The sequence below is a fragment of the Osmerus mordax genome, chromosome 12, assembly GCF_038355195.1.
Source record: "Osmerus mordax isolate fOsmMor3 chromosome 12, fOsmMor3.pri, whole genome shotgun sequence".
Lineage (NCBI taxonomy): Eukaryota > Metazoa > Chordata > Actinopteri > Osmeriformes > Osmeridae > Osmerus > Osmerus mordax.
The window spans coordinates 7012351-7037599 of record NC_090061.1 but is presented as its reverse complement, the minus strand read 5'-3'; the positions used below and the strand labels follow the sequence as shown (position 1 = coordinate 7037599).

Below are 25249 nucleotides of genomic sequence, written 5' to 3'. Positions count from 1 at the left end.
AGACACAGCCGATGTAGGCCACACTATAAAGCACGTAGGGTAGAAAGCAGTCCACGTCAAAACGTTCCGATTTTGACAACATAAGGGATCTCACCAAAAAAATCAGGGTCGCGAAGTGACAAGTCCCAAAGCATCTCTCTTTTCACATCGTTGCATTCACGAATCCATAGGCTATTAACTCATGACACAATCTCATCATCTGATATACGCGTTTGCGCTGTGTGATTCAAAATTGAATACGCAAGCTATAATGAATAACAATTTTACCTTTGAGTCTGCCTTTCGCTGTCATCGTCCAACTGCCAGAAATGTTTCATTGGAACGAGATGCTAATCTCTCTCTCTCTCTCTCTCTCTCTCTCTCTCTCTCTCTCTCTCTCTCTCTCTCTCTCTCTCTCTCTCTCTCTCTCTCTTCTCTCTTGGGTATAACCTATTCTGTAACAGTACACGTACCCACCACCAGGCGCTGGGCGCGTAAATCAAGCTCATGCAGCATCACTGTCGCTCAGAGCGCACAGCGCCTCATTATAAGGGGGCATTTCCTTTAAGTGCATTCTCGTAATTTATTCGGAGACAGATCTGACAATATTGCACAAAATGGCAGAAGACTGTCATTCCAAAAGGTTTGGACTGTCAATAAACTTGACTGGATTTGTTGGTACAGCTGTTCCCCGACAGCCCCCACCTTTTTGAAGCTAAAGAGAGCAAGTGGCTGCGACCAGGTTCAAATATGGGTTAAATGGATGACATGTAGGCTATATAAAGCAACATTACTGCGTTTATGAGGCCAAAAACAATAATACACACAGACAGTCATCACTGTATAGTGCGTGCGCGTGCATTGCCTACATTTAATCAACCGGTCTTCGGGGTTCAAGCTCGGGCTGCTGTCGGACATCCTTGGGTGCTTCTGTCTGGGGCCAAGCAATTGATTTGGGGTCCTCGGGTAGTCGTAGACTTTGCTCGGTTGCGGGGTACGTTTGCTGCAATGGCATCACTCGGTGTCTCCGTGCTGTCTCAGACGAGGGAAGCTTGCTGCGGTAACCAAAGGACTTGATATACCTGCCTTCTGTATCATGTTGAATTCCGTGTTGGGATGGGATAAAGACTGTTGAGAGTTTGGAGAGAAAATACTTGGGGAGATGCCCGTGGGAGTGGAAGAGCGAGAAAAGCTCAGGCTTTCTCCTCACTTCAGGACACCCTCCGTGCACTGTGCGACAACACCCCGGAATGGCGAAAGGAGGAACTCCCACGCACATAATGCAGGGACTGCCTCATACCGCCATCATGTGGACGTATTATGGGGCTTTCCCCTTAACACTAACCCCTTATTTTGTTTGTGTGGGTGCGTGTGTGTGTGTACGTGTGTGTGTGTGTGTGTGTGTGTGTGTGGTGTGTGTGTGTGTGTGTGTGTGTGTGTGTGTGTGTGTGTGTGTGTGTGCGTGTGTGTGAAATAAATCATTTCGCGTAAGGAGTCTTGGACAGTAGTAGGCTATAGAATAGGTAAGTACTGCTCTAAAGCTTCCATTTTTGCCATTTCACATGTTGAATAAATAAGTATAAAATAGCTAAAATACAGTATGGCAGATATTTGTTCATGTAGGCCTATATGAAGGTGTGAATCAGCATATACTTAACATGTATGCCTTGCAATATTGTATGCACTTTTGTTGACATTAAATTGTTTAATGTGACATGAGCGGACACTTCCTGGAAGTGCTAGCTGCATACTCGCGATTGGACCATGTATTATTCTCAAATCACTCCGCGTGTTAATAAACTTCACAATATGTTTCCTAATGTCCTATAATATTTTATCAACGTAATCTCAAAATGCTCAAATTAACTGTGAGAAATAAAATCCCACATATATCCTATACTACAATTGTAAAATATGGTGGTGTAAACCATTTTCTAATACCTTTTTTAAACTCACATCAATGCCAAATATATACTTGAAAGCCATTTTGGTTCAAACTATCAATGTGAAACACTCACACCCCGTCTCCTTTCCAGAGCCGGAATGACGTCAATTGCACTGCTATGTTTCTCGCAGCGCAATCCATGGGACTGAAAATCTGTGATGGATGCGCATGTTGGCGGAAGGGTTTCTACGATCAGTGCTGAATGAGTGGTTTGGTAGCCGCTGCAGCAGGAGGAAGGACCGCGGTTCTACCCCCTTGTATCTTTCAGTTTCGCCTTAAAATTAGATCGGCAACCTTTTCTTAGAGTGATCAGTAATATCCATATTGAATAAAGGTGTTGGTTGATATATAGTACGAAGTATTGCCCCTCGGATATAGCTATCAACTGAAATTTCAATCGAATATAACACGTTTTCGGTGACAGCAGCGCTACTAGCACAACAATGGCTCTGAAAAGAATTCACAAGGTAAGAGAAGGAAGTCAGCGACGAGGCCCACAGTTTCGCGGTTTGAGTAAACAACCTAGTCCTTTTTATTTTCTTCATAATTAGAGACTTTTCATGGACAATGTTGTAGATATCGTGAATTAAATATCCAGTTTGTTTCTAGCAATATGGTAACCAAGCCGTTATATCCATTCCAGGCAGCTAGCGCTACATTATTAGCTTGTACTAGCAACTGAAGTGTCTGCCAGTGCCGTGAAGCAATGCGCCTTGTTCGGTCAGCCGCTAACCATACAGGGCCCCCGCAGTAGCTAACTGCCTACACAACAAGCCAGCCACATTTTAAGTGTTAACTTGAATAAGTGCGTTCTGCAAAAACAACAAAAAAGATATCAATCGAAGGAAATGCACAATCCCAGCTAACCCTCGTTATGTATCGAAAGGGCCTCGCGCCAGCTAACAAGCTCTAGCGACAAATGGCAATGACGTTGCTAGCCAGCAAGCTAACGGTTCTCAATCCCGATGCGCTGAAGCCAGCGAATATCGGTATTCGATAGACAAGATATGTAGCTGGCTATGCTAGCCTTATACCCATCTCTGTTTTGACGGATTAGTTTCAAAACTGGGACCCCGAGAGCGTTTTTGTCTAGCCAGCTAGTGCTAGCCATTTATCCAGTTCAAACAGTTATGCAACGCTGTCGCTGACAGGTTTATACTAGGTTGGCAGTTACAGTAACAAGCACTAGCTACAATTACAACAGTTACTGTAGAACTACTGTAGCTAGCTAACTTGCTTATTCAAGTTGTGTGGCTTTCCAAATTTAACATTAGGTAGTATCTGGCTAGAAATGTCAAACCATCACTGGAACTTTGTAAGCAACCAGTGTGTGGTAGCAGGGGAACGAAAACCAAACAACTGCATTTGCAACCATATAGCGCTTGTTGAATTTAGGCCCAATACTTCCACCTAAACTATCCAAGCTTTGATTTTGGGAGAACAGTATTTGGATAATTCTGTGAAAATTTGGTTGTGATAATCATAGGGGGTTAAATGCTTGCCTACTGTATGTGAAAGTAAATTCTGACCTGAAAGTTCATGTTCACGTTTGAGTTTCAGTGCAGCAACAGTGGTCCTGTAACTTATTTACATGACAGAAGTCATGTACCTACGATGTGGGTGCCTACTGCCTATAATACGTTGTTTTGTGCCAGTCATTGTTCATGAACTGTGTTTCTTCCCAATCATTCCACACTTCTGTAATAATTAGGTATTACCAGAGTGGAAAACAAATGTTGTCTTTTCTGTCCTTCCAGGAGTTGAATGACTTGGCACGGGACCCTCCAGCCCAGTGTTCCGCAGGACCAGTAGGGGATGACAGTAAGTTTGTTAACCATAACCACTAGTGCCAGTTGTTAGTTAATAACCAGATAAACTATTAATATATCTCAGTTTATGCTTATAACCTTCAGGCAGAGAAGACATTAAAATGTTACTCATCATGAGTTACTATGAATTTAGTACATTCTAGTTTGTGACTTAATGGAAATAGATTTTATGAGATATTAGACTACTTCTGTCTAAAGCTCTCCGAAGATTCTGAAGTATCAGTCCTTCTCTAATCTAATAATACATAGTCATCATAGTTAATCAGAACAAGAAAGTTCTTGTTCTCCCACTAATTGCCTCACCTATGTTACCTCACCTACAAAACCAAGTGTACTGTATTTTTTCCCCCACTGTGTATATCTTCATCACTTCCCTGCTGCCCTAGCCAACCACTATTAGAAATGATAGATCATGAATTGAATGCATGAAACATCTTAGTACCTGACCACAGTGGGGGGGGGGGTTATCTTGCAATATCAAAGCAATGGGGTTATTGACTTTTAACTTGTTAGTGACACCACACTGACACTCCACCAATCAGTGGGAGGAAATGAAGTCATCATTGCAATGATTAATTGATTATGGATTGTTGTTACCAAATAAGAGATGATGTCCAATATGTAGCAGGAACTAAGTTGCCAGGTGACTTTAATGGATGACATCTTGTGACAGAGACACAGCAGGCCAAAGGACTGTGGGCTCACCATTACAGTCTTTAACCTCAAAATATGGATCTGAGATTCTGTTATTCGGAGGAACCTCTCTCAGATCCTTAAACAGGGTAATAGGAAAAGGCCCTTGTAATTTTTGTAATGATGTCAGTATTATTTGCTTACATTCAATGCCCATTTGCTTAGTTGCCCCGACTACCACTGATATACCTGTCAAGGTCTATCTGTTTTTATAATAGATAGGTCTAAATGCTTCTGACATGGCCAATTAAGATGTACAAGTGCAGGTTACATGCCCACTCTTCCTGCAGATTGTCTGATTCTCTTTCTTTCTCTTTTTCTCAGTGTTTCACTGGCAAGCCACAATAATGGGGCCGGTAAGTTTGACAGCTTCAGAATAACAGTGCCATCTCTCACACAGCCCAGAGGAGTTGTTTATTTTTTTATTTACATAAAGCACTTTTATGTTAATACTTTTTTCTTTTCCTTGCAGAATGACAGTCCTTACCAGGGTGGGGTATTTTTCCTGACGATTCACTTTCCCACAGACTACCCCTTCAAACCGCCAAAGGTGAGACTGCATGTGCTTACACAGGTGCATGTGCTGCATGTATGCTCAAAAACAGAAAAACATGCTGTGTATTTGTCAATCTGATGTGTCTCTCTGTTGATGGTGCAACATTGTCTATTTATCTATTTAACGCACACTGTCACTATTATATGAAGATGATTTTTGTGTACGCAACCACATTTGACCCAAATTTCCCCTTCCTGATTTTGTGTTTCATTTTCATCTTCTCCCCCCCCCACTCACTCTCTCATTCTCTCTCTCTCTCTCTCTCCTTCGTGCTCTCTTGTCAGGTCGCGTTTACCACAAGAATCTACCACCCAAATATCAACAGCAACGGCAGCATCTGCCTCGACATCCTGCGATCACAGTGGTCTCCTGCTCTCACCATCTCCAAAGGTACGCACAGCTGTAGATCGCACCTTTTGATCGCCTACTCGCGCTTTGAGGTATAACATGCAAAATGAAGGAGATTGGCTAGCAATTTCATTTACACCAACCACTAAGGCAGTTGAGGCCATGGTATATCTCCACACACTGCTTTACATCAGTGATTCACGATGTGTGGTAGGAAGAGGATATGAAAGCGCTCTAGTATGGATCTGTGTTTCATTCCAGCTAGTCACTCTCCTTGCCTCTGTCTGTGCTTGCACCTTTATATATGCATTGGACTGTTGCCCTGCCTCCTGTTCCCTCCTGCCTCCTGTTCCCTCCTGCCTCCTGTTCCCTCCTGCCTCCTGTTCCCTCCTGCCTCCTGTCCCTTCCTGTTCTTGTTCCCTCCTGCCTCCTGTTCCCTCCTGCCTCCTGTTCCCTCCTGTTCTTGTTCCATCCTGCCTCCTGTTCCCTCCTGCCTCCTGTTCCCTCCTGCCTCCTGTTCCCTCATGCCTCCTGTTCCCTCAGGCCTCCTGTTCCCTCATGCCTCCTGTTCCCTCATGCCTCCTGTTCCCTCATGCCTCCTGTTCCCTCATGCCTCCTGTTCCCTCCTGCCCCCTGTTCCCTCCTGCCTCTGTCATAAAGGGGAGTTACGGAAGGCAGACAACGATAAGGGGAACACCCTCCTAGAATGAGAAAGTCGGGTGCTTCCTCTGGTGTGCATGTATAGCGTGCTTCTTCACTCAAATTGGCAGACCAAAGAGTCTAACCATATCGTATAGGAGTTATTAGGAGTTATTGTATATGTATTTACATAGTCTATGGTTAATCTGTTCCTCGGTTTAGAATCAGTACTAAAAGTAGCTTGTTGTATGTGGTTCTGAGCAAAGGTTCCCCCTAGTAAAACTAGACCTGGTCCTCTTTCTCAGTTCTCCTGTCTATCTGCTCTCTGCTGTGCGACCCAAACCCGGATGACCCCTTAGTACCTGAGATCGCCCGCATTTACAAGACGGACAGGGAAAAGTGAGTATCTGAGTGGCTGGACTGAGCCTCTCACATCCAAGGGTCAATCCAGCCCCTTCAGACAGTAGAGAGTTGTGGGTAGTATGTCTGTAATACATTACAGGGTGGGGAACTGTTTGAGACACCTATGGTTTGTTTGATCTACCTTATGAGCGTGAGCTTAGGTGTCACAGCTCTGTTACACAAGAGTGTAAATCAGTTGCACATTTAACCCTTGTGCTGCCTTCAGGTCACATGACCCAAAGGTTCATAACGAACCATCGTTGTGTTTATCCAAATTTACCCAATACAAAAACAAATAAAAATCATTTTATTTTAACCTTCGCAATGTGGGGGGTCTGAGACAGCCCAACGGTTAAAAGAAAACGCTTCACTTTGTTTTTGTATGCGGTAAAGTTGTCGCAATACGACGCTGGGTCACAATGACTGATGGGTCAGAATGACCCGAAGATAACACAAGGGTTAAGTGTTTGCAGGTGTATTTGAACCCTGGTCTGTAACACTAGATTTTGTCATTAGAGACTTTGACTTGGTGATGAAATGTCCTCTGTAAATGAGCAAAAAGACTGACTCCCTCTTCTCTTTACTTCCAGGTACAACAGAATAGCTCGAGAATGGACACAAAAGTATGCAATGTAGTGTTGGGGCAGAGTCATCGCAAACCACCTCAACATGTAAGGTTAGGGGAAGCTTCGGAAGAAAAGAAAAAATAACAACGAAAACGAAAGATCTTTGTTGGTTTCCATTGGAGTGCTTACTTTGAGCCACCCCTCCCCTTTACCAGAGCACCGATTAAATTCCCTACTTTCTCCCTTCCTCCTCCCCTGAACCAGGCTGCCATGGTGTACATATTCTCAAACTGCAAACATAGCCCTCTCTCCTCTTCCTCCCCCCATCCACTCTCCTCCTTCTCCTGCTCTCGACCACTTTGTAGGGTGGTAGGCTCCTCCCCCTCCTCACATGGGCCTGCCTACCTGCATCCTCACTCACTCCAAGTGTTTATGACTCTAAAAGCATTCCTTATCATTTGTTAGACATGGGGACCGTATTTTTCTTTTGTCTGGGAGGGAGGGTGGGTGGGAAATGGGGTTGGGGTGGCACCGGGTGGGTGGGCATGGGGACCTGACTGGGGGTTTGTACACTCACCACCCCCTCATCCCTGTCTCTGTTTGGTTTTTGGAGGTGTTCAGGTGATTTCAGGAAGGCCACCTCACATTGTGTTGAAGGAATGTACAAGGTACAAGGAATTCTTTTAAAATCATAGCAGGTTATAAATGAAAGATGCATTAAAAAATTAAAATAAATGGTATGGCCATTTATTAAGGACATGAAGTGATCCTCTCATCCCCTCTATTGTCACCACATTACTCTCTGGTGTGAGAGATCGCACACACACACACACACAATGCCCTTTTTTTTCACCACCAACACCACCTTTGTTACAAACCGGAGGTTCTGGACCAGGTATTTAAGTAAACATTCTTAGTTTATCCTGTGTTTCATTATGTTTTCCCTATAACTAGTTTGTTTTGTTTTCTTAATTTTTTTATTGGATTTTTTTGCTATTGTTGAATTAGAGGCTAACATCTGCAAGGCTGTGGGACTGGCTTGGGCGCTGGGTGCGAGGGACACATGCTCCTCACACAAACTCTGTATATTGAATTACCCGAGAGGCTCGTTGAGCTTTGTGTGTTGATTAAACTGTGTAATAAAAACCATGACCCCAGCGTCCACAGTTGATTTTCCCAGCATGTAACACTTGGTTCCTGGGAGGATCCAAACTATTGTGTTCATGATCTTGGACATTGTATTGTCCATCTTTCAAGACGGGTACATGTTCAGAAAGCCTTGACAGCAAGTTGAGGAATGGTTTTATAGAGATTTCTGTATTCTATGACGTTGAGATTTACATTTAGTCATTTAGCAGACGCTCTTATCCAGAGCGACTTACAGTAAGTACAGGGACATTCCCCCGAGGCAAGTAGGGTGAAGTGCCTTGCCCAAGGACACAACGTCAGTTGGCATGACCAGGAATCGAACTGGCAACCTTCGGATTACTAGCCCGATTCCCTCACCGCTCAGCCATCTGACTCCCTAGATGTGCACACATTCCTTACATTTAGTCATTTAGCAGACACTTATCCAGAGCGACTTACAGTAAGTACAGGGCCATTCCCCCGAGGCAAGTAGGGTGAAGTGTCTTGCCCAAGGACACAACATTTGCACGGCCGAAATCGAACCGGCGACCTTCTGATTACTAGCCCGATTCTCTAACCGCTCAGCCACCTGACTCCCTCCTTGATTGTTTTTGCTAGAAGCTTAAGATCAGTACACCTTGACAAATAGTAGCAGAATGTCTTTAAGCTCAGAAATACAAATTCTTCTCAAAAGAAAATATTGAAACCAGGCAAATATGCCAGTCTTCTTTCAGGGTTGAACCTATTGAAAAACCTATTGATACCTCAATAGGTATTTAATTTGAGAGGTTGGTGCAGTGACTCCAACACTAATCTAGCACCCCTGATTCAAATAATTAGCTGGCTGATCAGGTAACTTACTATTGAATCAGGTCAAATAAGTGTGGTTCGATGTCAGCCGATGTAAAATAAATGGTTTGGCCTTAAAACATCAAAGACGACATTGCAGCACAATAACCTATACCGCCCAAGGACACAATTGCAATGCAAAACTAAGTAAAGAACGGTGCTTCTATTTGTTTTCTAATTAAGTTACTGACTTACATTAGTTTTTTTATTATCCTATTTTTTTTTATCTTGACCAATTCTCACCAGAGCATTAGTTTTCATCAGAAAAGTATTGACTACGTAGTGCTGAGTCCTATTGGTTAACTTATCCGTGACGTCGCCTTCTTCTGGCTTCCTCAGGTTGTCAGTTGACAGAAGGCATAGAATAGAAGTGTAACGGGTTGACCTTATTAGAGAGATAGGCAGGCTATTAGAAAACCCAAAACATTTAACTAACCAGGTCAAGATGACAAGTCCAACTTTAATAGCACTGCCTATGTTGCAAATGCCTGCATTCTGCCCTGAATTCCGGATATCTAAAGGTAGGTTGAAATTAATTAGGTTTTAGGATACCCGATTCCCGGAGTAGCAGTAACCTACTGTGTATGAGTCATGCAGTAAATTATTAACACTAACCACTATCAACATTTAATTAACCTGCACTGTGTAGTCTGGTTCAAGACTGTTGAAGGATGTTTATTTCAATTATATTATCATGTTGCCGTTCTGATACATAATAACAGTTTTGCTATAGCCAACATTGGAAGATAAAATTGTTAATCACTTGCAGTGTTTATAAACAATTTTCCGAACAGATGGTCGACTGCACGTTTGAAAAATATGTTTGATTAAAAAACATTTCAGTGTTCTTAATGGGACAAACAAGCGATCAAACGCAGGTGTACTGGCGACTCCCGTGTCAGGTGGCTTAGCTGGTCATACTTTAGGCTAAGCCGATGTAGTCTATAGCCTACTCTATTTACTCTGCAGAAAATCCTTGACAAGCCCGATTGTTTTCACGTCTTAGGAACGTACCATGTGATTGCGTTTGGCACCGCTTGTGGTCGCGCGTAAATTGGTATTTGCTCACAGTAGCCGTGCCAACGTTCCACTTGGAAAAGTTGTTCATTGATACTTTTAAGATCTCTTTATCTACCCTCCAAGATATTTGTTAAGACGTAGTTATTAGGTCACCTATTTTGCCTCAATTGGTAAGTTGTGTCAGGCAATAAATCACACCTAAAAAGCATTTGTCTGAGGATGTAGACAGACTATGATAGCGTAAAAATAGCAAGCTAGATGTTCTTGTTGGGGATTCGTCATTCAAAACTGCGTTGAAGTGCTGTGAACCAGGCTGAGGCGCAGACCTGCAGTTGTTCGGGTTTCACAGGAGGTTATCTGGGGTCAGACTCGGGTCTGCAGGAAGTTCCTGCTGCCGGGGTCAGTATCCTACTGTGTACAGGCACTTTTGAATTCTAACAGGCTAATTTGGATACCTGTCGATGATAGACACCTACTACTTTAATTGTGTGAAACTCTGGTAAGCCATCTGCTATTCTGAATCGTTGGCCATATTTTCATGGATAAAGAGGAGAGATTAGTCTTTCACACGTGATCTATATTACACATGTCAGACCATGTCATTGATCTGTACTAAAGGCCAAGTGTGTCTTGAGGCAAAGTTAGGTTGAAACAGGCCTGTAGTCTTCCCTGCTAATGTAGTCAAAATATGAAGGTCAGGATTAGTCATATCTTGTGTCAATGGAATTCTATTCAGTCATTTTCTTCCTTTGTTGCTTACTGTCTATGGCATATGTGCCATGTGTACCATTTGATGTGATGGCATGGTGTTTCCTCATCTATGTGGCCAGACCAGCTGACTATCCTGATGCCTGTGGCGGTGGCAGCGGCCCTGGGAGGCTACCTGGTGAGCAGGTACATGAGCAGGCGCAGCTGCAAGAAGGGCCGGGTGAACGCCTGCATCAGTAAGGACCGGCCCAAGGTGGTGGACAGCTTCGACATGGAGGACATAGGAAACAAAGCTGTCTACTGTCGATGCTGGAAGTCCAAAAAAGTGAGGCAGGCATCATTCTCAATACAATCATTCATTCTTTTTTTTACTCACTGTTGTTTGTGCTTTTTGCAATTATATATTATGTATTGATTATATAATATACAGTGTTATAAATACAATTGCAATGGTGTGGTACTGCCTGTGTAACGTTGGTTGTGTACTGTGTTATAAGGCTTGAGGTCCCCATAAGCTTCAAACAAAGAGGGATTTTACACGACCAAGGGCGTAGGATTGACTTTGACATTGCGGGGGACATATTGACCCGATATCTTCTTTGTCATGCTTTCAAAATAAAAGTTCCAAATGTACAGTTTTTGTCCCTGCGGTATAGGCTAATTTTTGGGTGGGACACATGCAACATTTTCCAATATTGAGGGGGACATGTCCCCCCCGGTTTCTACGCCAATGCACACCATGATAAGGCCAACATACCTGTCAAGCAGAGGTCAAGACAGTAGAGCCGAAATCTCGCACCATAGACCAGAGAGATCAACATACATTATTTACATTCATTCAGTCATTTAGTAGACGCTCTTATCCAGAGCGACTTACAGTGAGTACAGGGACATTGTCCCCGAGGCAAGTAGGGTGAAGTGCCTTGCCCAAGGACACAACGTCATTTGGCACGGCCAGGAGTCTAACCAACAGCCTTCTGATTAATAGCCCGACTCCCTAACCACTCAGCCATCTGAGGTCGTACACAAATTACAGACAACATTTTCAGATGTTTTTTGCCTCCTCTGCATCCCTAGTTTCCCTACTGTGATGGTGCCCACTCCAAGCATAACGACGAGACCGGCGACAACGTGGGACCTCTCATCATCAAGAAAAGGGATGCCTGACCCGACTGACAAATCAGGAGGACCTTTCTCTGTCCGCCAGCACGTCACCTGTCTGGCCAGCCGATGTTCTACCCATGATTCAACACCTCGATTTAATAACATTCAGCTAAATGAGTCCATGTCAAGACCACCTCAAAATAACCATAACAACAAATGGACGCTTTCAGTTGGGTCGAGATGCATTTCTATTTCTGTTCGTTTAGGGTATTTGGAGTACTGAAAATATAACCTAACTAGCTTTAGTCAGAAAGCTGCACTCACAGTAAAGATTATTTGAATAAAGGTAACATTTGTGCCTTGCACTAAAGAAAGAATATTATGTATGGTTTAGATTGAAATGGATTTGACCCCAACCTGAATTTTCTGGAGATGTGTGATCTGTGATAAACAGAGATCTGAGTCATTCTCAGCTCAGAATGTCTCCTGAGAAGAACATGACTGGTGCTATGACAGCCTTGATTACAGCCCAGAGTTCACACCCATCAACAGACTGTCTAGAACCGCACCTATGTTACACTGTGCAACCTATGTTACACTGTGTGACCTTTTGCACTAAGAACAGCTAAATGGGTGCTTCTTTCAAACTTAAAATAGCAATGTGCAAACTGATAGGAGATATCTGGAAGTGCAGTAGAATAGATTTACTTTGTGACAAGACAGCATTTATGTTTCTGCTTTACGCCATATTGTCAGTTGTCATGTAAAAGTAACTCATAAAATATATATTTTCATTGCCCATCTCAGTGGAACTTTCTACTGAATATGACCATTGAGAGTGATGCATAAATGTTGTCTTAAATGTTATGGTGTGAATTACCTGTGTTGTGGTGATTTTGTGGTGACAGTGCATGGGTCCACCCCACTTCCGTCTCCAGTGTTCACTAGATTTGAAGTAATAAGAGTAGTTAAGGCATTTGCTCCGACACCAATTCCATGTTTTTAATACCCAGAAATGCACGAATCTTGGTAAAATTAGGTGCATGGAATTGTTCCCTTTGCAGTACCGAAGCCAGCCACGGAGTGCCAGTAACGCTCCACACCTTACAGAAAAATATAAGGACAGCTCCCTCTGTGCTGTGGACCACACCAATGGTCCTCTCACACGCACGCACAGCTAATCTGGCTGCGTGCCAAACAGGCAGGAGCCTCACAAGAGGTGGAGTGGAATACACTGCCCTGTGGAGCAATGACCAGACAGACGTGGTGGTGCAGTAGGTTATCTTCAAAAGGACACAACTTTGTGCTCAGTCTCTCCTGACATCCCATAAACACCAACCAACCCAACATAATCAGACCAGACTGACTGTCAAACTCAGACGAAGTCCTCTTAATCTCAAATACTCTTTCCATGTATTGTTTGATTTAATCGTCTCCAGGATAAGAGCCAATATTTTGGATGTAGTCAGATTTAACCTGCTATTTATTTATATTTTTCCTTTTAATAATGAGGAACGTTAGTGCTATACGGCAACGTCTTGGAAATGGCACTATCCCTAATAGACTGCTCCGTTTTCTTACCTACGGCATCTGCTCTATGGCTATCCAACACTGTCCGAAAAATATTCTTGGATGATGGATGTGCAATTGGTGTACATTCACAACAGAAAGTCCACTTCGTATTTTAAGCGACGCCCCCAAATTCGGTGAGGTGTGTTTGCATGTTCCTCTCTCGGGAAACAGCGGGGACGGAGAGGTGGAATGGAATCGGGACATTTGGGAGGTTCATAGCCTATACCGTACGACAAAATCGGTCGAATACATAACGGTTCTGTTTTCTTCGATGTGAGTCGAGGCTGGTCGAAGGACTTTCGATCGGTCCATATGTTTTTGTCCGTTTCCTAATTACTGTTACGCGCGGCACGCAGCACCGCAGAGACCACTCGGACAGAGGGTCTTTGGCCAGTTCGTCATCGCGTTCGTAGGTGTGAGAATCTCGGTATGCTGAGAAGATTATTAGTCTATGCTGTGGGGAATATTTACAGGCTATTTTGAGACATTAGTATTCGAAGGCCCCGTATTTACTTGTTGATGTGTTATTTTAAAGAATAGTGAACATATAGTGAAAGAGAATAGAACGTCTTTTTTGTCACGGACCGCATCGCTGCGCGTCACCGAGTCCAGACAAAAGGTAGGATTTCACAGTACATGTTTTTTCGCAATGGTTTTTGCATTTGTAGTTTTGGCAGTATGCCTTGAAGACACAACATCAGTCGTCAAAATGTATTTGAAAAGCGCGCTTCAAATTTGACCTGCGCATATGCGCATATGTTTGCATATTGTTGTTGCATGGTTATTGATTGCATTGATAAAATCCCATGGAGTTCTTAAAGAGACAACGACACTTCCATATCAGTCATAGAGCCTCATGTGCAAAACTAGATGAAATCAGACTAGATTTTATCAGTACATTTTGGAATTATTTTACATAAAGGTGACAATTTCCAGTTTAGAGGAGGCTGTTTCAATGTGGTTTATCTTACACTAAATTGTTATGGTTCTCTGACAATATTGTCACTGCCTGCTTTCACTCATCCTTTGTCTTTTCATTTTCTGTCTGTCCATCTCTGTTACCCTTCGGTCTGTCCATCTCAGCGTTCAGCTCCACAGGGTACAATTACAAAGGTAGCAGAGGATGGGAAAATAAAGCTTTGTCATTGGCCGAGCTGACAGCAAGACCGTTGTCACTCCCAGATTGGTCTAAATTCCCTCCTGCGCTCACACAAACACAGATACACACAGATACACACACAACATGTCCGCTGCCCTGGACCTCACTGGCCCATCTTCCCCAGAACAGCAGAGGAGCAGCAGCAGGATCCTCAGTGAGCCCCTCAGGAGGAGCCTGAAGCAGAGCACTCACCCCTACACTCTCTCCCAGTACATCTCCAGTAGCACCTCCAGACTGACCCACCACACCTCCAGAGACATGGATGTCCGGGACCTTCTCCACCCCACCGCAGCCCAGCACATGGTCACCCAGCCTGGGCACACCAAACCCCGCCGGGCCCCCTGCCGCACAGATCTCTGGGAGTCCCCCAGTGGACTTCACCTGGCCCATGCCGCAGAGCTGCTGATGCGGGCAGGCATGTTGACGCTGACCCCCGCCACGGAGCAGAGTCATCTGGGGCTGGGGGCCAGGGAGGCAACCGGAGACGGGGAGGGCGGGTCCGGGACTGAGGAGGACTCTGTGGGCTGCGTGACTGACTTCCTTCCCCTGCTCGGGGCCTGGTTCCCCTTAAACCCTGGTCTCCTTCCTCTGACAGCGGGGGCGGGGTTCCTGATGGGGGGAGGTGGCGGTGTAGCTGCACGGGGCGTGTCCAGGGGACGAGAGGGCATGGACGGGTCACAGGGCGAGAGCTCGTCCCCCGGGGGCGGAGCCGGAAGGAGGAAAAGGAAACGTTGCGGCGAGTGTGTGCCATGTAGACGCAGGACAAACTGTGAACAGTGTAACAGCTGTCGCAACCGCAAGACCGGCCATCAGATCTGTAAATACAGGAAGTGTGAGGAGCTCAAGAGGAAGCCAGTCACAGGGCTGGAGGCGAGAGGTTCAGACTGCACCACAGGCGTCATGCGTAGGCCCACTGGAGATATGGACCACCTAAACAGCATGTAATTCAATACTTCTGACAATCAAAGTACTCCACGAAGAACAAAGGGTATGGCAATGTACAATACAGCATTTGTGATCTTTTGAGCTAACAAAAGGATATGGTAGCCTGCTGTGTATGTCCTGAAAACTATTCAGTTCAAGTCTGTATTCCATTCTGGGTGCTATTGTGTAAAGCCTTTTGGGATTTTCAGACAAGTTGTTGCTTCTAGTCTGTCGTCATGTGAATAATGATAATAATTTTTATATACATCTCAATAATGTCTGAATGAGAACACATACAATGTACATTTCTTACATACTGCATCTGTTTGCCTTCTTATTAAAAGAAAATAAATAGCTGGAGTATTTTGTGGGGTATTTTTTTTACTGGAGGTTGAACAATCTTTCCACTTTCAGAAGTGTGCATGTGTGTGTGTGTGCATACATGTATGTCCGCATGGGTTTGGTAGGTTACATCCGGTCTTGGAATGAATGCACTCATCCGCATATGCTCACACACATTATATTCTTTCATTCATATGCTTGAGATGTCCCACTCATTCACAACAAGTATATGCAGAGACACATACTGTACATATTGTCTTATTCATGCAGAGCAGCCTATAGTATGAACACAAACACCACCGGACTCATATAGGCCGGGGGGGTTGGAGGTTGCCGTGACGATGGTGGATATGATAAGACCTTATTCCTCCGTGGCTCGCTCCAGGGGACAGGGGGATAGCGTTACCATGGAAACGGCAGGGCGAGGTGTCACGCTATAATTGGGCCATGGCTGCACTTCCTGTGTGCCTTCAGTCAAGGGGATCACAGAGAGGTTGTGTGTGTGTGTGTGCGCCTGCGCCTATGCTTCACACAGCTTACAGAGGACCGACCAAATACCGAATACAGGAAAAAAAAGGCACCAAGCATACTATTATAATTTTCTTCTGAATGAGAAACATACTGAATTGTACAGAGTCCATTATTTCCTTCTCTTGCAGACAAAGAGATTTTAAATTCCTGGATCTGCGGCTTCCCCTAGTGCCTTTCTAGTGATTTTGAGATTAATCCCCCTTCCCCCGGAAATCTGTGTCACCCGCTGCCCGCGAGGTCTGCTGCCTCCCTGAACGCCTGCAGAGTCTGGCTCCACTAGCCTGCAAGATGGCAGGAGAGAAACGGGAGGGGTGGGGGGGTAGCATAGAAGGGGAGAGGAGACAGAGAAACATGGAAAGGAAATACACCGAGTGGTGAGAGAGAGGAGGTGGGGGGTACAGAAAGGGGCACCAGGAAAGGGGGGGGCAAGTGGAGAGAGGAAATGGGGAGACAGCAGGAGACGAAGATAGTGTGTGTGTGGTGGGGGGGTGGGTGTGTGTGCGTGTGTGTGTGTGTACAAAAAACAAGCCGAGACAGATTGAGGGACAAGGGAAAAAATTGAAAGATATCAGAAACATCACTGAGGGCAGGGTGGTTGTGATGAATTATATTATTAAACATGTAATGTCTCTGCCCCTTCCCCTCCCATACATGTAGCCCACACAAGATGCTGTATGTTAGTGCTAGCATTAACAGAACAACCACATGTACCTTGTAATGGCTTGACTCTTTTCCAGTGCTAAAGCAGTGGTGACTGACCATGGAAAGTACACACAACGGGCTGACTCCCAAATATGTTTCAGAGGAACTCCAAGGGCTTGTTGGAAGTGGAAGGCCTGTGCTCACAGCCAGACTGAGATCATTCCTGCCTGTCTAACTGCTATCAACACACCCTCTCTCTGTCTGGGTCTGTGTCTCAAGCCCTCCCTAATCAAGTTTACAGTGCCCTCTTTTGATCCTGAGTTTAACAGATTTGATTTCTAATTAACTGGAACCTGGAGTTTGACATGTAAACAACTGCTGAGAAAAACTAAGACAGGGACTGCACCATTGATACTCTGTGTTTGTGTGTGAGTGAATGTGTGAGAGACAGAGAGACAGAGAGAGAGAGAGAGAGAGAGAGAGAGAGAGAGAGAGAGAGAGAGAGAGAGAGAGAGAGAGAGAGAGAGAGAGAGAGAAGGAAATGCAGGAACTTCACCATACATGCTCAACATGTTTGTGTGTGAGTGAATGTGTGAGAAAGAGAGACAGATTGTGAGAAGGACATAGGGAGAAGGAGAGAGGTGTGGGTGTTCATCTGGATGACGTCTGTGTATGCTTCACACCATTCTGATTATCAAAATGTCCCCCGTGCCTTTCCTTTCCTTCAGGTATTCAGTATAGATGACAGGGTCTTTCATTTTATGCCACCTTTATTGACATTGAAATTGTCAACGAAAACAGCGAAACAAATTGATTTCTGTACAAAAATGTAACAATAGGAACCACCAACAGTGATATAAAACCGGTAACATTTAACTGTTGAAATGAGAGGGTGTGTGTTAAAGAAACAATTTAATCATTAAAATCCACAGCTCCCTCGGCACAAACATGACATAAGTCATGATAAGGCACACAACCAGGGTGGTGGTACTCTTTCACCACCAGTCATACAGTACCTGAACAAACTATACAGTTATTTACATGAATTAGGCTGTTAAATCAAAAGTATGTGCAATATGTTATGCAGACATAAAGTATATGCAATGCGCCATGTCCATTTCCCACAGTAGGACTGCAGATTGAAACATCATGTACTTTGGAAAGGACGTCTCTTACCCGGAGGCAGGGACAGTAATTCATGCTCAGGAGTCAAGAGGAAAGTTCAGGAAGATTAGTTCCTTTTTGCCCCAGAGTCTTCAACATCACACAGCCAAACTAGTCTTCACATGACCAAGCTAGCCTTCTCGAATAAGACTCTCAGATGGATAAGTAAGCTACAAAAAGTGATACCAAACACATTTAATCTGGCTAGGCACAAGCTTTCTCAACCTCAGGTATTCACACAGTAAGCACACATTCCTTGTCTGTCAGGTTCCTTCATAAGGCAAGTCATATCAGGTGTGTCTCATTTTGAGTCTCATCAGGCAAGCATGTACCATTATGCAGTATTGAAATCAAGTCATTTCCCATTGTGACCAGTCTTGGTGCTAAGCTATCGGAGGGAGTTGGTTTTCACGAGCAGGTGCTGTGGTTTCAGGGGCACAGGCGGTTTGGCGCTGACGGGCAGACTGTTTTTGGAGGATCCGGCGAACGCCCTCCTGAGCTGAGCCACGCGGCCTCCGTAACCCGAGCTCTCCTGCTCCTCGCCATGTGCCAATACTGGGGGGGAGGGGATCACAGTTGACATTTAGACTGTTTAATCGAAACAGACTAACTTAGCAGAAATGACACACACACACACACTTGTATGCAATTGCACATCCATAGCACCCTCTCTCTCTCTAGCTTTCTCCTTCTTCCTGTCTCTCTCACCTCTGTCCTGTGGGGGGGCCTGATCTGTGACTGACAGCTGACAGCTGAGTGGCGGAGGGCCGCTGCCCCTGCGGTGGGTCCTGTAGAGGAGACCCCAGTGCTTGGGGTCCTCAGCGTTGACGCCCACGTCACTGTCGCTGCTGTCCTCCCTAGGGTCGTCCTCGGCACTGCCTGAATCCTGATCCTCCTCAGAGTCCCTGGAGGTGCCGCCATGGCGACGGATCAATGAGTCATCCTGGGGTGGGGGAGGGAGAGAGAGAGAGGGAAGGGAGGGAGGGAGAAAGGCGGGGAGGACAGCATGTCAGCAGGGGGCAGAATGAGTTGTTTTTTCATTTTCGATGTCGGTCTCTCCCTTGCTTGTGTCCATCTCTATGCTAGCATCCACACACACAACGAAACACATGCGTACTTACGGTGAGATGCAGCGGTATCGCTGGTCGGTGGATTTCTTTGTTTGTCAGCAGTGACATTGACTGGATCTCAGTTTGAATCCCATCTTTACTCTGGATTCTGCAACATGATGAAACACTAATATAACTTTCTAGGTTTGCGTGTGTTTGTTTGTGTGTATATGTGTGTGTGTGTGTGTCTGTAGGCCCACCTATTGTTTCGGAGGGTCTTTAAGAGATTAGAGGATCTGAAGTCGTCCTCCTCTCCAATCACATGCACACACACATCGCCATCCCGTCCTGGGAGCCAGCTCACCCTTTTGTTGGGATCTGAGGTACACACACAACACACACACACAGACATCATACACCCACACTTCACTAGCACTAGCATAAACTCACACCCAGTCTTTCAATGCTATAAAGGTACGATTTTTCCATTTAACGGTGTGGTGGTTGTACTTAAGAACAGGAGATGGTGCTGTTGTACAATTTAAACTTTTCTGCCTGGAAAGGCCGCAGTGACTTCACAATTAAGGAATGTTTTTTTCCCTGTACTACATAAAACTGATCTTTAACTTATTGTAATGTCCAGTCTTACAAAACTGTTCAACATTTATACTTAAACTGGATGTTATGCTAAGTTAATAGGTTGTATAACTAAATGTGATGGTGGTTAAACAATGTTACATTTAGAATAAGATGACAAACAACAAATGCTGGTTGAGAATGCCTATGGGAAGTCTGGGCCATTTCATAATATTGTAATAAACCCAAAGACCTAGGCATATCATAAGCTCTTATAATCACCCCACTTTAACCACACCCATGTAATAATAGGTGGAGTAGCGTGTCATTACACAGTTCTTTTGTGTGCGGGCGTGTCAGCGTCTCTGCACGTGTGACATATATGTAATGCGGGTATGTGTGTGGCTGTTCTGCTGCATACTGATCTATCTAGGCCACAGAGCTGTGAGAACACGAGACAGTAGAGTTTAGTAGTGGTGCGTCTTGCGTAACACACAGGTTCATCGGGTCGGGTTTGCAGCTCGCCAAAGAGCGATGACTCGTCCGGTGCTCGGGTGACACGGCACAGATTGGAGACACAAAAGGGTGTAACGTGATAGGAGTCCGAAAGCAGCGCAGGGCATCAGAACCACAGGCTTACTCAATTCTGGTTGATTGACAGTTCACATTGCCTGAACATGTGGTATAGGTGAGTCAGTACCACATTGTTTGTCATAGTGGTTACGGGAAAATAACTGGGTATTGTAAACAAAGACACGCACACATCATAGGGAATTTACCATGAAGGACAATGGAAAATGGGGGTGTGTGTGGCTGTGGGAGGGTCACATACTGTCTTATTAGATTGACAGGCCGAGAGAGATGGATGTCTTTAGAGTGGATACAGAAAGAGAGGTGCACAGTGAGAGTTGGGGAGCTTTCCCAGCACTGAATGGTTCTGTAGATAAGAGTCTCTGTTTACGGGGCCCTTTTCAATCGTTATCTCTCTCTCTCTCTCTCTCTCTCTCTCTCTCTCTCTCTCTCTCTCTCTCTCTCTCTCTCTCTCTCTCTCTCTCTCTCTCTCTCTCTCTCTCTTTCGCTCTCTCTCTCTCTCTCTCTTCTCTCTCTCTCTCTCTCTCTCTCTCTCTACCTTTCCCTACCTCTGCAAACATCTTTTTTTTGTTACTGTTTATCTTCATCCCTCTTTCTCTACCTTCATCTCACCTGTCACCCATGACCCCCCTTCTCTTTCCTCCAACTTTTTTCTCTGTGTTCCTTTCTTTCTGTTCTGTTCTGTTGCAGCCCAGCTGAGAACACATCATGCCATGTTATTTACAAGACAGAACACACTGTAGTGGGTGTGACTTCACACACACTTTCCTTAGTCTCAGTGTTCTCTGATTCATGTGTACTTAGCGTGACTTGCTGTGTGCCACTCAGGTATGTTCCTCCGGGGTACTGCACAGCCTGTTCTGTACTCTCTGAGGATGGTGTGTATGCGTGTGCGCATGTGTATGCCCACTTGTATTCCGAACAGGATGTTTTCTGCATTCGGTGACATCCATTCTCAAAGGATCGATTGTGTGCGCATGCGCTTGTTTCTTCAAACATGCGTGGTGCACTTATTTGTGCGCGTTTGCACCCGCGTTTACGCACACGCTCGTGTGTTTTCCACGATATGTGTGTGTGTGTAAGTGCGTGTGGTTGTCTGGTTGTTTGTGTGTGTTTCCATACCTTTGTCAGGCCTGGCGGGGTCCTTGTCGCCAGCTCCCCTCTCGTCCGTCTCCTCCCTCTCTCTCCAGCGGCGCACCTGTTCCTCCCTCATCTTGAGGAACAGGGTTCTCCTCTGCTCCTCGCACAGAGCCTCCAGCACATCCGGGTCCACCCACATGTCCTTCAGGATCTGGGCCAGCATACCGATACCGTTCCTGGGTACTTTGGTTGGTACCAAGTTCTGCTGCTAACTCAGATCGATTCAACCAGGGCTTTGAACTCCCCCTGCTTTTAGTGGTTCTGGTACAGTCTGGAATTCGAGCCTTGCCTCTGGTGGGTTCGGTGCAATCCAAAGTGCTGAACTCCTTCCTGTGTGGAGGTTGTGGTTCTATGTCTATGTAGGATGGTAAAAGAATGGCCCCTCTGTTGTCTGAAGGTTGCTATTGTGAAGAGCCCCTCTCTCTATGCTGGGATATTGTACTGGGCCTCTGTAGAAACAGAGAGAGTTGGAATGTTACTTAGAGTGTGTGGATGTACAGTACAGGTCAGTACCTGTACATTATATCTACCAACTCCCGATTCGGCTTAAATCAGATTCCCATTTGGCTGTCTACCAGCACAGTGTAGGCCCCACAATGTGTGTGTATGTGTCTGTGTGTGCATGTGTGTCTGTGTGTGTGTGCAGTGTATGTGTGTTGGATTTTATGGAGGATTCAAATGCATAGGAGAGTGTGCTGCATCCACTCCTTCCTCAATAACAATGTGTGCATAAACAGAAATAGAGGGAGGGAAAAGAATAGAAAAGTGTACAGAGAGAGGGATAGAGACTGACGGAGAGAGACGGAGAGAAAGAAAGAAAAAGGTTTTGCTTGAAAATGTTCCAATGTAAACAAAAACCAGCTCAGCTACTCTTCCACTTGTATTTCTTGGGTGAGTCAGAGACAACAAGGGAGGGCAGAGGAAGAAAAGACTGACCATTTTTCAGAAACATAATACCATCAGAAAGAAGACACGCAAACATAGGTACCATACAACTAAAAGTAGTTCATCGCAACAAGGTCATCCCTAGACGACAACTTGAAGTGCACTCCCTTAACTGCAGCTAGAACTTTATCAGCAGCTGCACTTGACTGATAGTATATATCTTTGGCAGTTGGAACAGGCTTAGACGGTAGTAACCACCTCCTCTAACACACACAGAGCCCCCATTCAAACTGGCTTTAGAAAATAGTCTAGACACAACAGGCTGACTAACTCTCGTCCAGTGTAACAACATTATAACCATCACTCCAACAAAGTTTAACGATGATGCTCTTGAGAACTCGCAAGTCTCTTCTAAGACCTTCTAAGACCACAAGTTTCTGCTTTATAATTATTGATAGCGCAATGTGCAATGAGATTAATCGCAAGTCTTTCAGAAATTAAACAGTGGAGTAAAACTAGGCCCTGTTTTGACTCCAAGCCAACATTCAAATAGCTGTAGGGGTTCCCATAGTCCTTGTTCACATATGGAGAGGGGTCCAAAATGAAGAGAGAAAGAGAGCGAAAAAGGAAGGGAATGTGTGTGGAATACTGAGAGGTCTTTAGTGAGGGTCAATAGAACCGGGACAGACGAGGCTGTGAGAGACGGATGAACTGACGGAATAACAATAAAGTTGTACTTAAAACAGAGAAAGGATGGGGAGAAAGCGAAAAGAGAGGAGTTAAGCTGAGAGAGAGAGAAAGAGAGAGAGAGAGAGAGAGAGAGAGACGGCGGAGACTACTTACTTATCTGCGTCTTCTGTTCTGCCGGTAGCATTAGCAGCTCGGGTGTGAGTTTCAGTCAGACTGTGACGGTGTGTTTGACAATCTTGTGACAATGTGTGAGAGAGACAGAGCCGTGTGTACACTCAACCGTGTTAGTATGCAGGCATGGCCGTCCCTGCCTGCCTTTGTACTGGAAGTGAGTGGGATGGACTGACATCATCACTGGATTCTTTGCTCACTCCTCCTTCTTTCCTTTGTTTACTTCCCTCTCTTTCTGATTTCTTCTTTCCATTTTGCCCATTTCTCTCACTACTTCCTGTCTTACCTGTATTTCCCCTGTCTGGATTTCCTTCTTTCATTGTCTCCTCCTTTATATCTCTTATCTCACCACTCTCTCTCAACAACTTTCATTTCAAATACATTTGATGAAATATCCTTTTTTTGAAGTCCAGGTGTCGGACTCGGCACACAAGTCAGAATTGTGGTAGGCCAAGTAAACATTACAAAACTAAAGACATTTTCTGAATAATAGGCCTACCTATCATCTTATTTTGATTAAAACATAAAAACAATATTACATGAAGCTCAAAAAACAGTATTTGCGCTCAAATGAATGCGAAAGAAATGTGCGCGCTCGCATTAACTATTGATGTCCCTGCCAAAAGATGATATTAAGCTTGAGTCCATGAACTGTTGTATAGTGGGTTAAGCAAGGGACGTTTCTATAGCCTCGTAGTGCATCGGGCGCAGCAAGCTTGAAAGAAAAAATGGGATATGAATAAGGGCCTATGTCCCAGTAGAGTTTTAATACACACACAAATCACATAACTGGCAGGAAGCACTGTGACATTGCTGGGATTTCCAGTCAGCAAGCTGTTGACACACACATAAGCCTGATAAGGCGGTTTCTACAAAACTTCCTAGTAATGATCCCATCAACAGTCACAGCTAACCACACCCTCCCATTTGAGACATAGGTGTAAATGACTAATCACTGTCTGGACATGTTGACAATAGGGAATAATATCATAGATTGTTTTGAAAGTGCATGGTTAGTCATGGATTTGACTGTGATAGATCTTTGGCACTAAAGTATTTGGGGAACTCAAGTTCTAACTTTGTAATTGTAACATTTTACAGTTTATTCATACTAGACTGAGTGCAATAGACTCAATTCTCATCAGCAACCATAACAATAGGGGTTATGGTCATTTCAAATCACTTTTTAAAAGTCCGGCATAAACTGCCGGCTCTCGACCGTCAGATAAGCCAACGGGGATTTCCTCCCCAGTTTCTCTCTCCTTAGAGAATGTTCCAGTGACAGTCATACTGTGACAACACAGTATTTGATCTTCTGTTTGTAGAGTTGAGTGTAGGGAAGCTGGCTCAAGGTCCTCTCTCCTCGTTCGGTCTGAGGGGGTTCAAGGTTGTGTCCCTCCAGAGGAAAAACTGCAACACGTGTTTAAATGGAAAGACAAACGCATAAATCCTAAACTAGCATGGCTGCACGGGACTTTCTAGATTACTCCCAGATAAAGACAAGTGTGTGTGTTTGTTTGAAAGAGAGAGAGGGAGAAAGAGAGCGAGAGAGATAGAGAGAGAGAGAGAGAGAGAGAGAGAGAGAGAGAGAGAGAGAGAGAGAGAGAGACAGACAGAGATTGAATGGATGTTAGTGTGTTTGTGTGCATGTCCAAATTATTTCCGTGTGTGCGTGCATTTATATGTTGAAGTTTATTTTTGCCTGCCAACATCATAACATAATAAATGATCAGCACGTTTCTGTAATAGTAGTAAGTCCAACACTTATCCACTCAGGAAAACAATCAAGTATCCATTAGGCTTGAGAATCACTGCCCTATAACTCATGTGTTATCGCTACACTGTAATATCTACAGCAGCCCCCTCTGCTGGCAACACTGAAAACAACAATTGACACATTAACATTTCTTATAACTCCCTCATCTCTGTAACCACATATAATGGGGTAATAACCAGGTAGGATGTTGAAGGGATAGTTCTTTATAACTTAACAGGCCAGTGCTAACAGCATGTGTGTTTATTCAGAAAAACAGCTCATGACAGCATG

At 44.6% G+C, this 25249-nt stretch overlaps 5 protein-coding genes across 8 annotated transcripts in view; 3 read left to right on the top strand and 2 right to left on the bottom strand.

Moving 5' to 3' along the window:
• The window catches only part of ppp3cb (protein phosphatase 3, catalytic subunit, beta isozyme), a 15377-nt gene extending 14140 nt beyond the window's left edge, over positions 1–1237 (bottom strand). For 2 of the 4 annotated variants that reach the window (XM_067247935.1, XM_067247937.1), the window contains exon 1: positions 849–1237. In XM_067247935.1, the coding sequence (XP_067104036.1) occupies positions 849–897 (49 nt within the window). In that variant the 5' untranslated portion in view covers positions 898–1237. Of the gene's footprint in view, positions 1–267; positions 303–848 lie in introns of those variants that run through there. The other 2 variants (XM_067247936.1, XM_067247938.1) reach the window with 1 other exon arrangement.
• Positions 1238–1417: 180 nt separating this feature from the next.
• Positions 1418–7454, top strand: ube2d2 (ubiquitin-conjugating enzyme E2D 2 (UBC4/5 homolog, yeast)). Its single transcript, XM_067247940.1, has 8 exons — positions 1418–1502; positions 2016–2391; positions 3682–3745; positions 4771–4802; positions 4919–4996; positions 5287–5392; positions 6295–6388; positions 6982–7454. The coding sequence occupies exons 2-8, from the start codon at positions 2368–2370 to the stop codon at positions 7025–7027; spliced, it is 444 nt and encodes a 147-aa protein (XP_067104041.1). The 5' UTR covers positions 1418–1502; positions 2016–2367; the 3' UTR covers positions 7028–7454.
• Positions 7455–9379: 1925 nt separating this feature from the next.
• zgc:110843 (uncharacterized protein LOC541492 homolog) lies at positions 9380–11829 on the top strand. The gene is made up of 3 exons (XM_067247122.1): positions 9380–9455; positions 10785–10987; positions 11740–11829. Exons 1-3 carry the CDS (start codon positions 9380–9382, stop codon positions 11827–11829), a joined length of 369 nt encoding a protein of 122 aa, XP_067103223.1.
• A 1702-nt stretch (positions 11830–13531) lies between these two features.
• Positions 13532–15781, top strand: cxxc5b (CXXC finger protein 5b). The gene is made up of 2 exons (XM_067247119.1): positions 13532–13957; positions 14422–15781. Exon 2 carries the CDS (start codon positions 14582–14584, stop codon positions 15440–15442), a length of 861 nt encoding a protein of 286 aa, XP_067103220.1. The 5' UTR covers positions 13532–13957; positions 14422–14581; the 3' UTR covers positions 15443–15781.
• A 1913-nt stretch (positions 15782–17694) lies between these two features.
• On the bottom strand, positions 17695–23354 carry zgc:92242 (uncharacterized protein LOC436899 homolog). The gene is made up of 6 exons (XM_067247120.1): positions 23185–23354; positions 21439–21905; positions 19410–19527; positions 19222–19318; positions 18809–19043; positions 17695–18655 (listed from the first exon to the last, which is right to left on the bottom strand). Exons 2-6 carry the CDS (start codon positions 21617–21619, stop codon positions 18489–18491), a joined length of 798 nt encoding a protein of 265 aa, XP_067103221.1. The 5' UTR covers positions 21620–21905; positions 23185–23354; the 3' UTR covers positions 17695–18488.
• Between the last annotated feature and the right edge of the window lie 1895 nt (positions 23355–25249).

Coding starts and splice junctions, on each gene's coding strand:
- ube2d2 (XM_067247940.1), top strand. CDS start 2,368: ATGGCTCTGAAAAGAATTCACAAG. Junction 2,392..3,681: donor CTCTGAAAAGAATTCACAAG/GTAAGAGAAGGA, acceptor CTGTCCTTCCAG/GAGTTGAATGACTTGGCACG. Junction 6,389..6,981: donor TACAAGACGGACAGGGAAAA/GTGAGTATCTGA, acceptor CTTTACTTCCAG/GTACAACAGAATAGCTCGAG.
- zgc:110843 (XM_067247122.1), top strand. CDS start 9,380: ATGACAAGTCCAACTTTAATAGCACTGCCTATGTTGCAAATGCCTGCA. Junction 9,456..10,784: donor TGAATTCCGGATATCTAAAG/GTAGGTTGAAAT, acceptor CTATGTGGCCAG/ACCAGCTGACTATCCTGATG. Junction 10,988..11,739: donor GATGCTGGAAGTCCAAAAAA/GTGAGGCAGGCA, acceptor CTGCATCCCTAG/TTTCCCTACTGTGATGGTGC.
- cxxc5b (XM_067247119.1), top strand. CDS start 14,582: ATGTCCGCTGCCCTGGACCTCACTGGCCCATCTTCCCCAGAACAGCAG.
- zgc:92242 (XM_067247120.1), bottom strand. CDS start 21,619: ATGCTGGCCCAGATCCTGAAGGACATGTGGGTGGACCCGGATGTGCTG. Junction 19,044..19,221: donor CGATACCGCTGCATCTCACC/GTAAGTACGCAT, acceptor CCCCCACCCCAG/GATGACTCATTGATCCGTCG. Junction 18,656..18,808: donor GGCCCCCCCACAGGACAGAG/GTGAGAGAGACA, acceptor CCTCCCCCCCAG/TATTGGCACATGGCGAGGAG.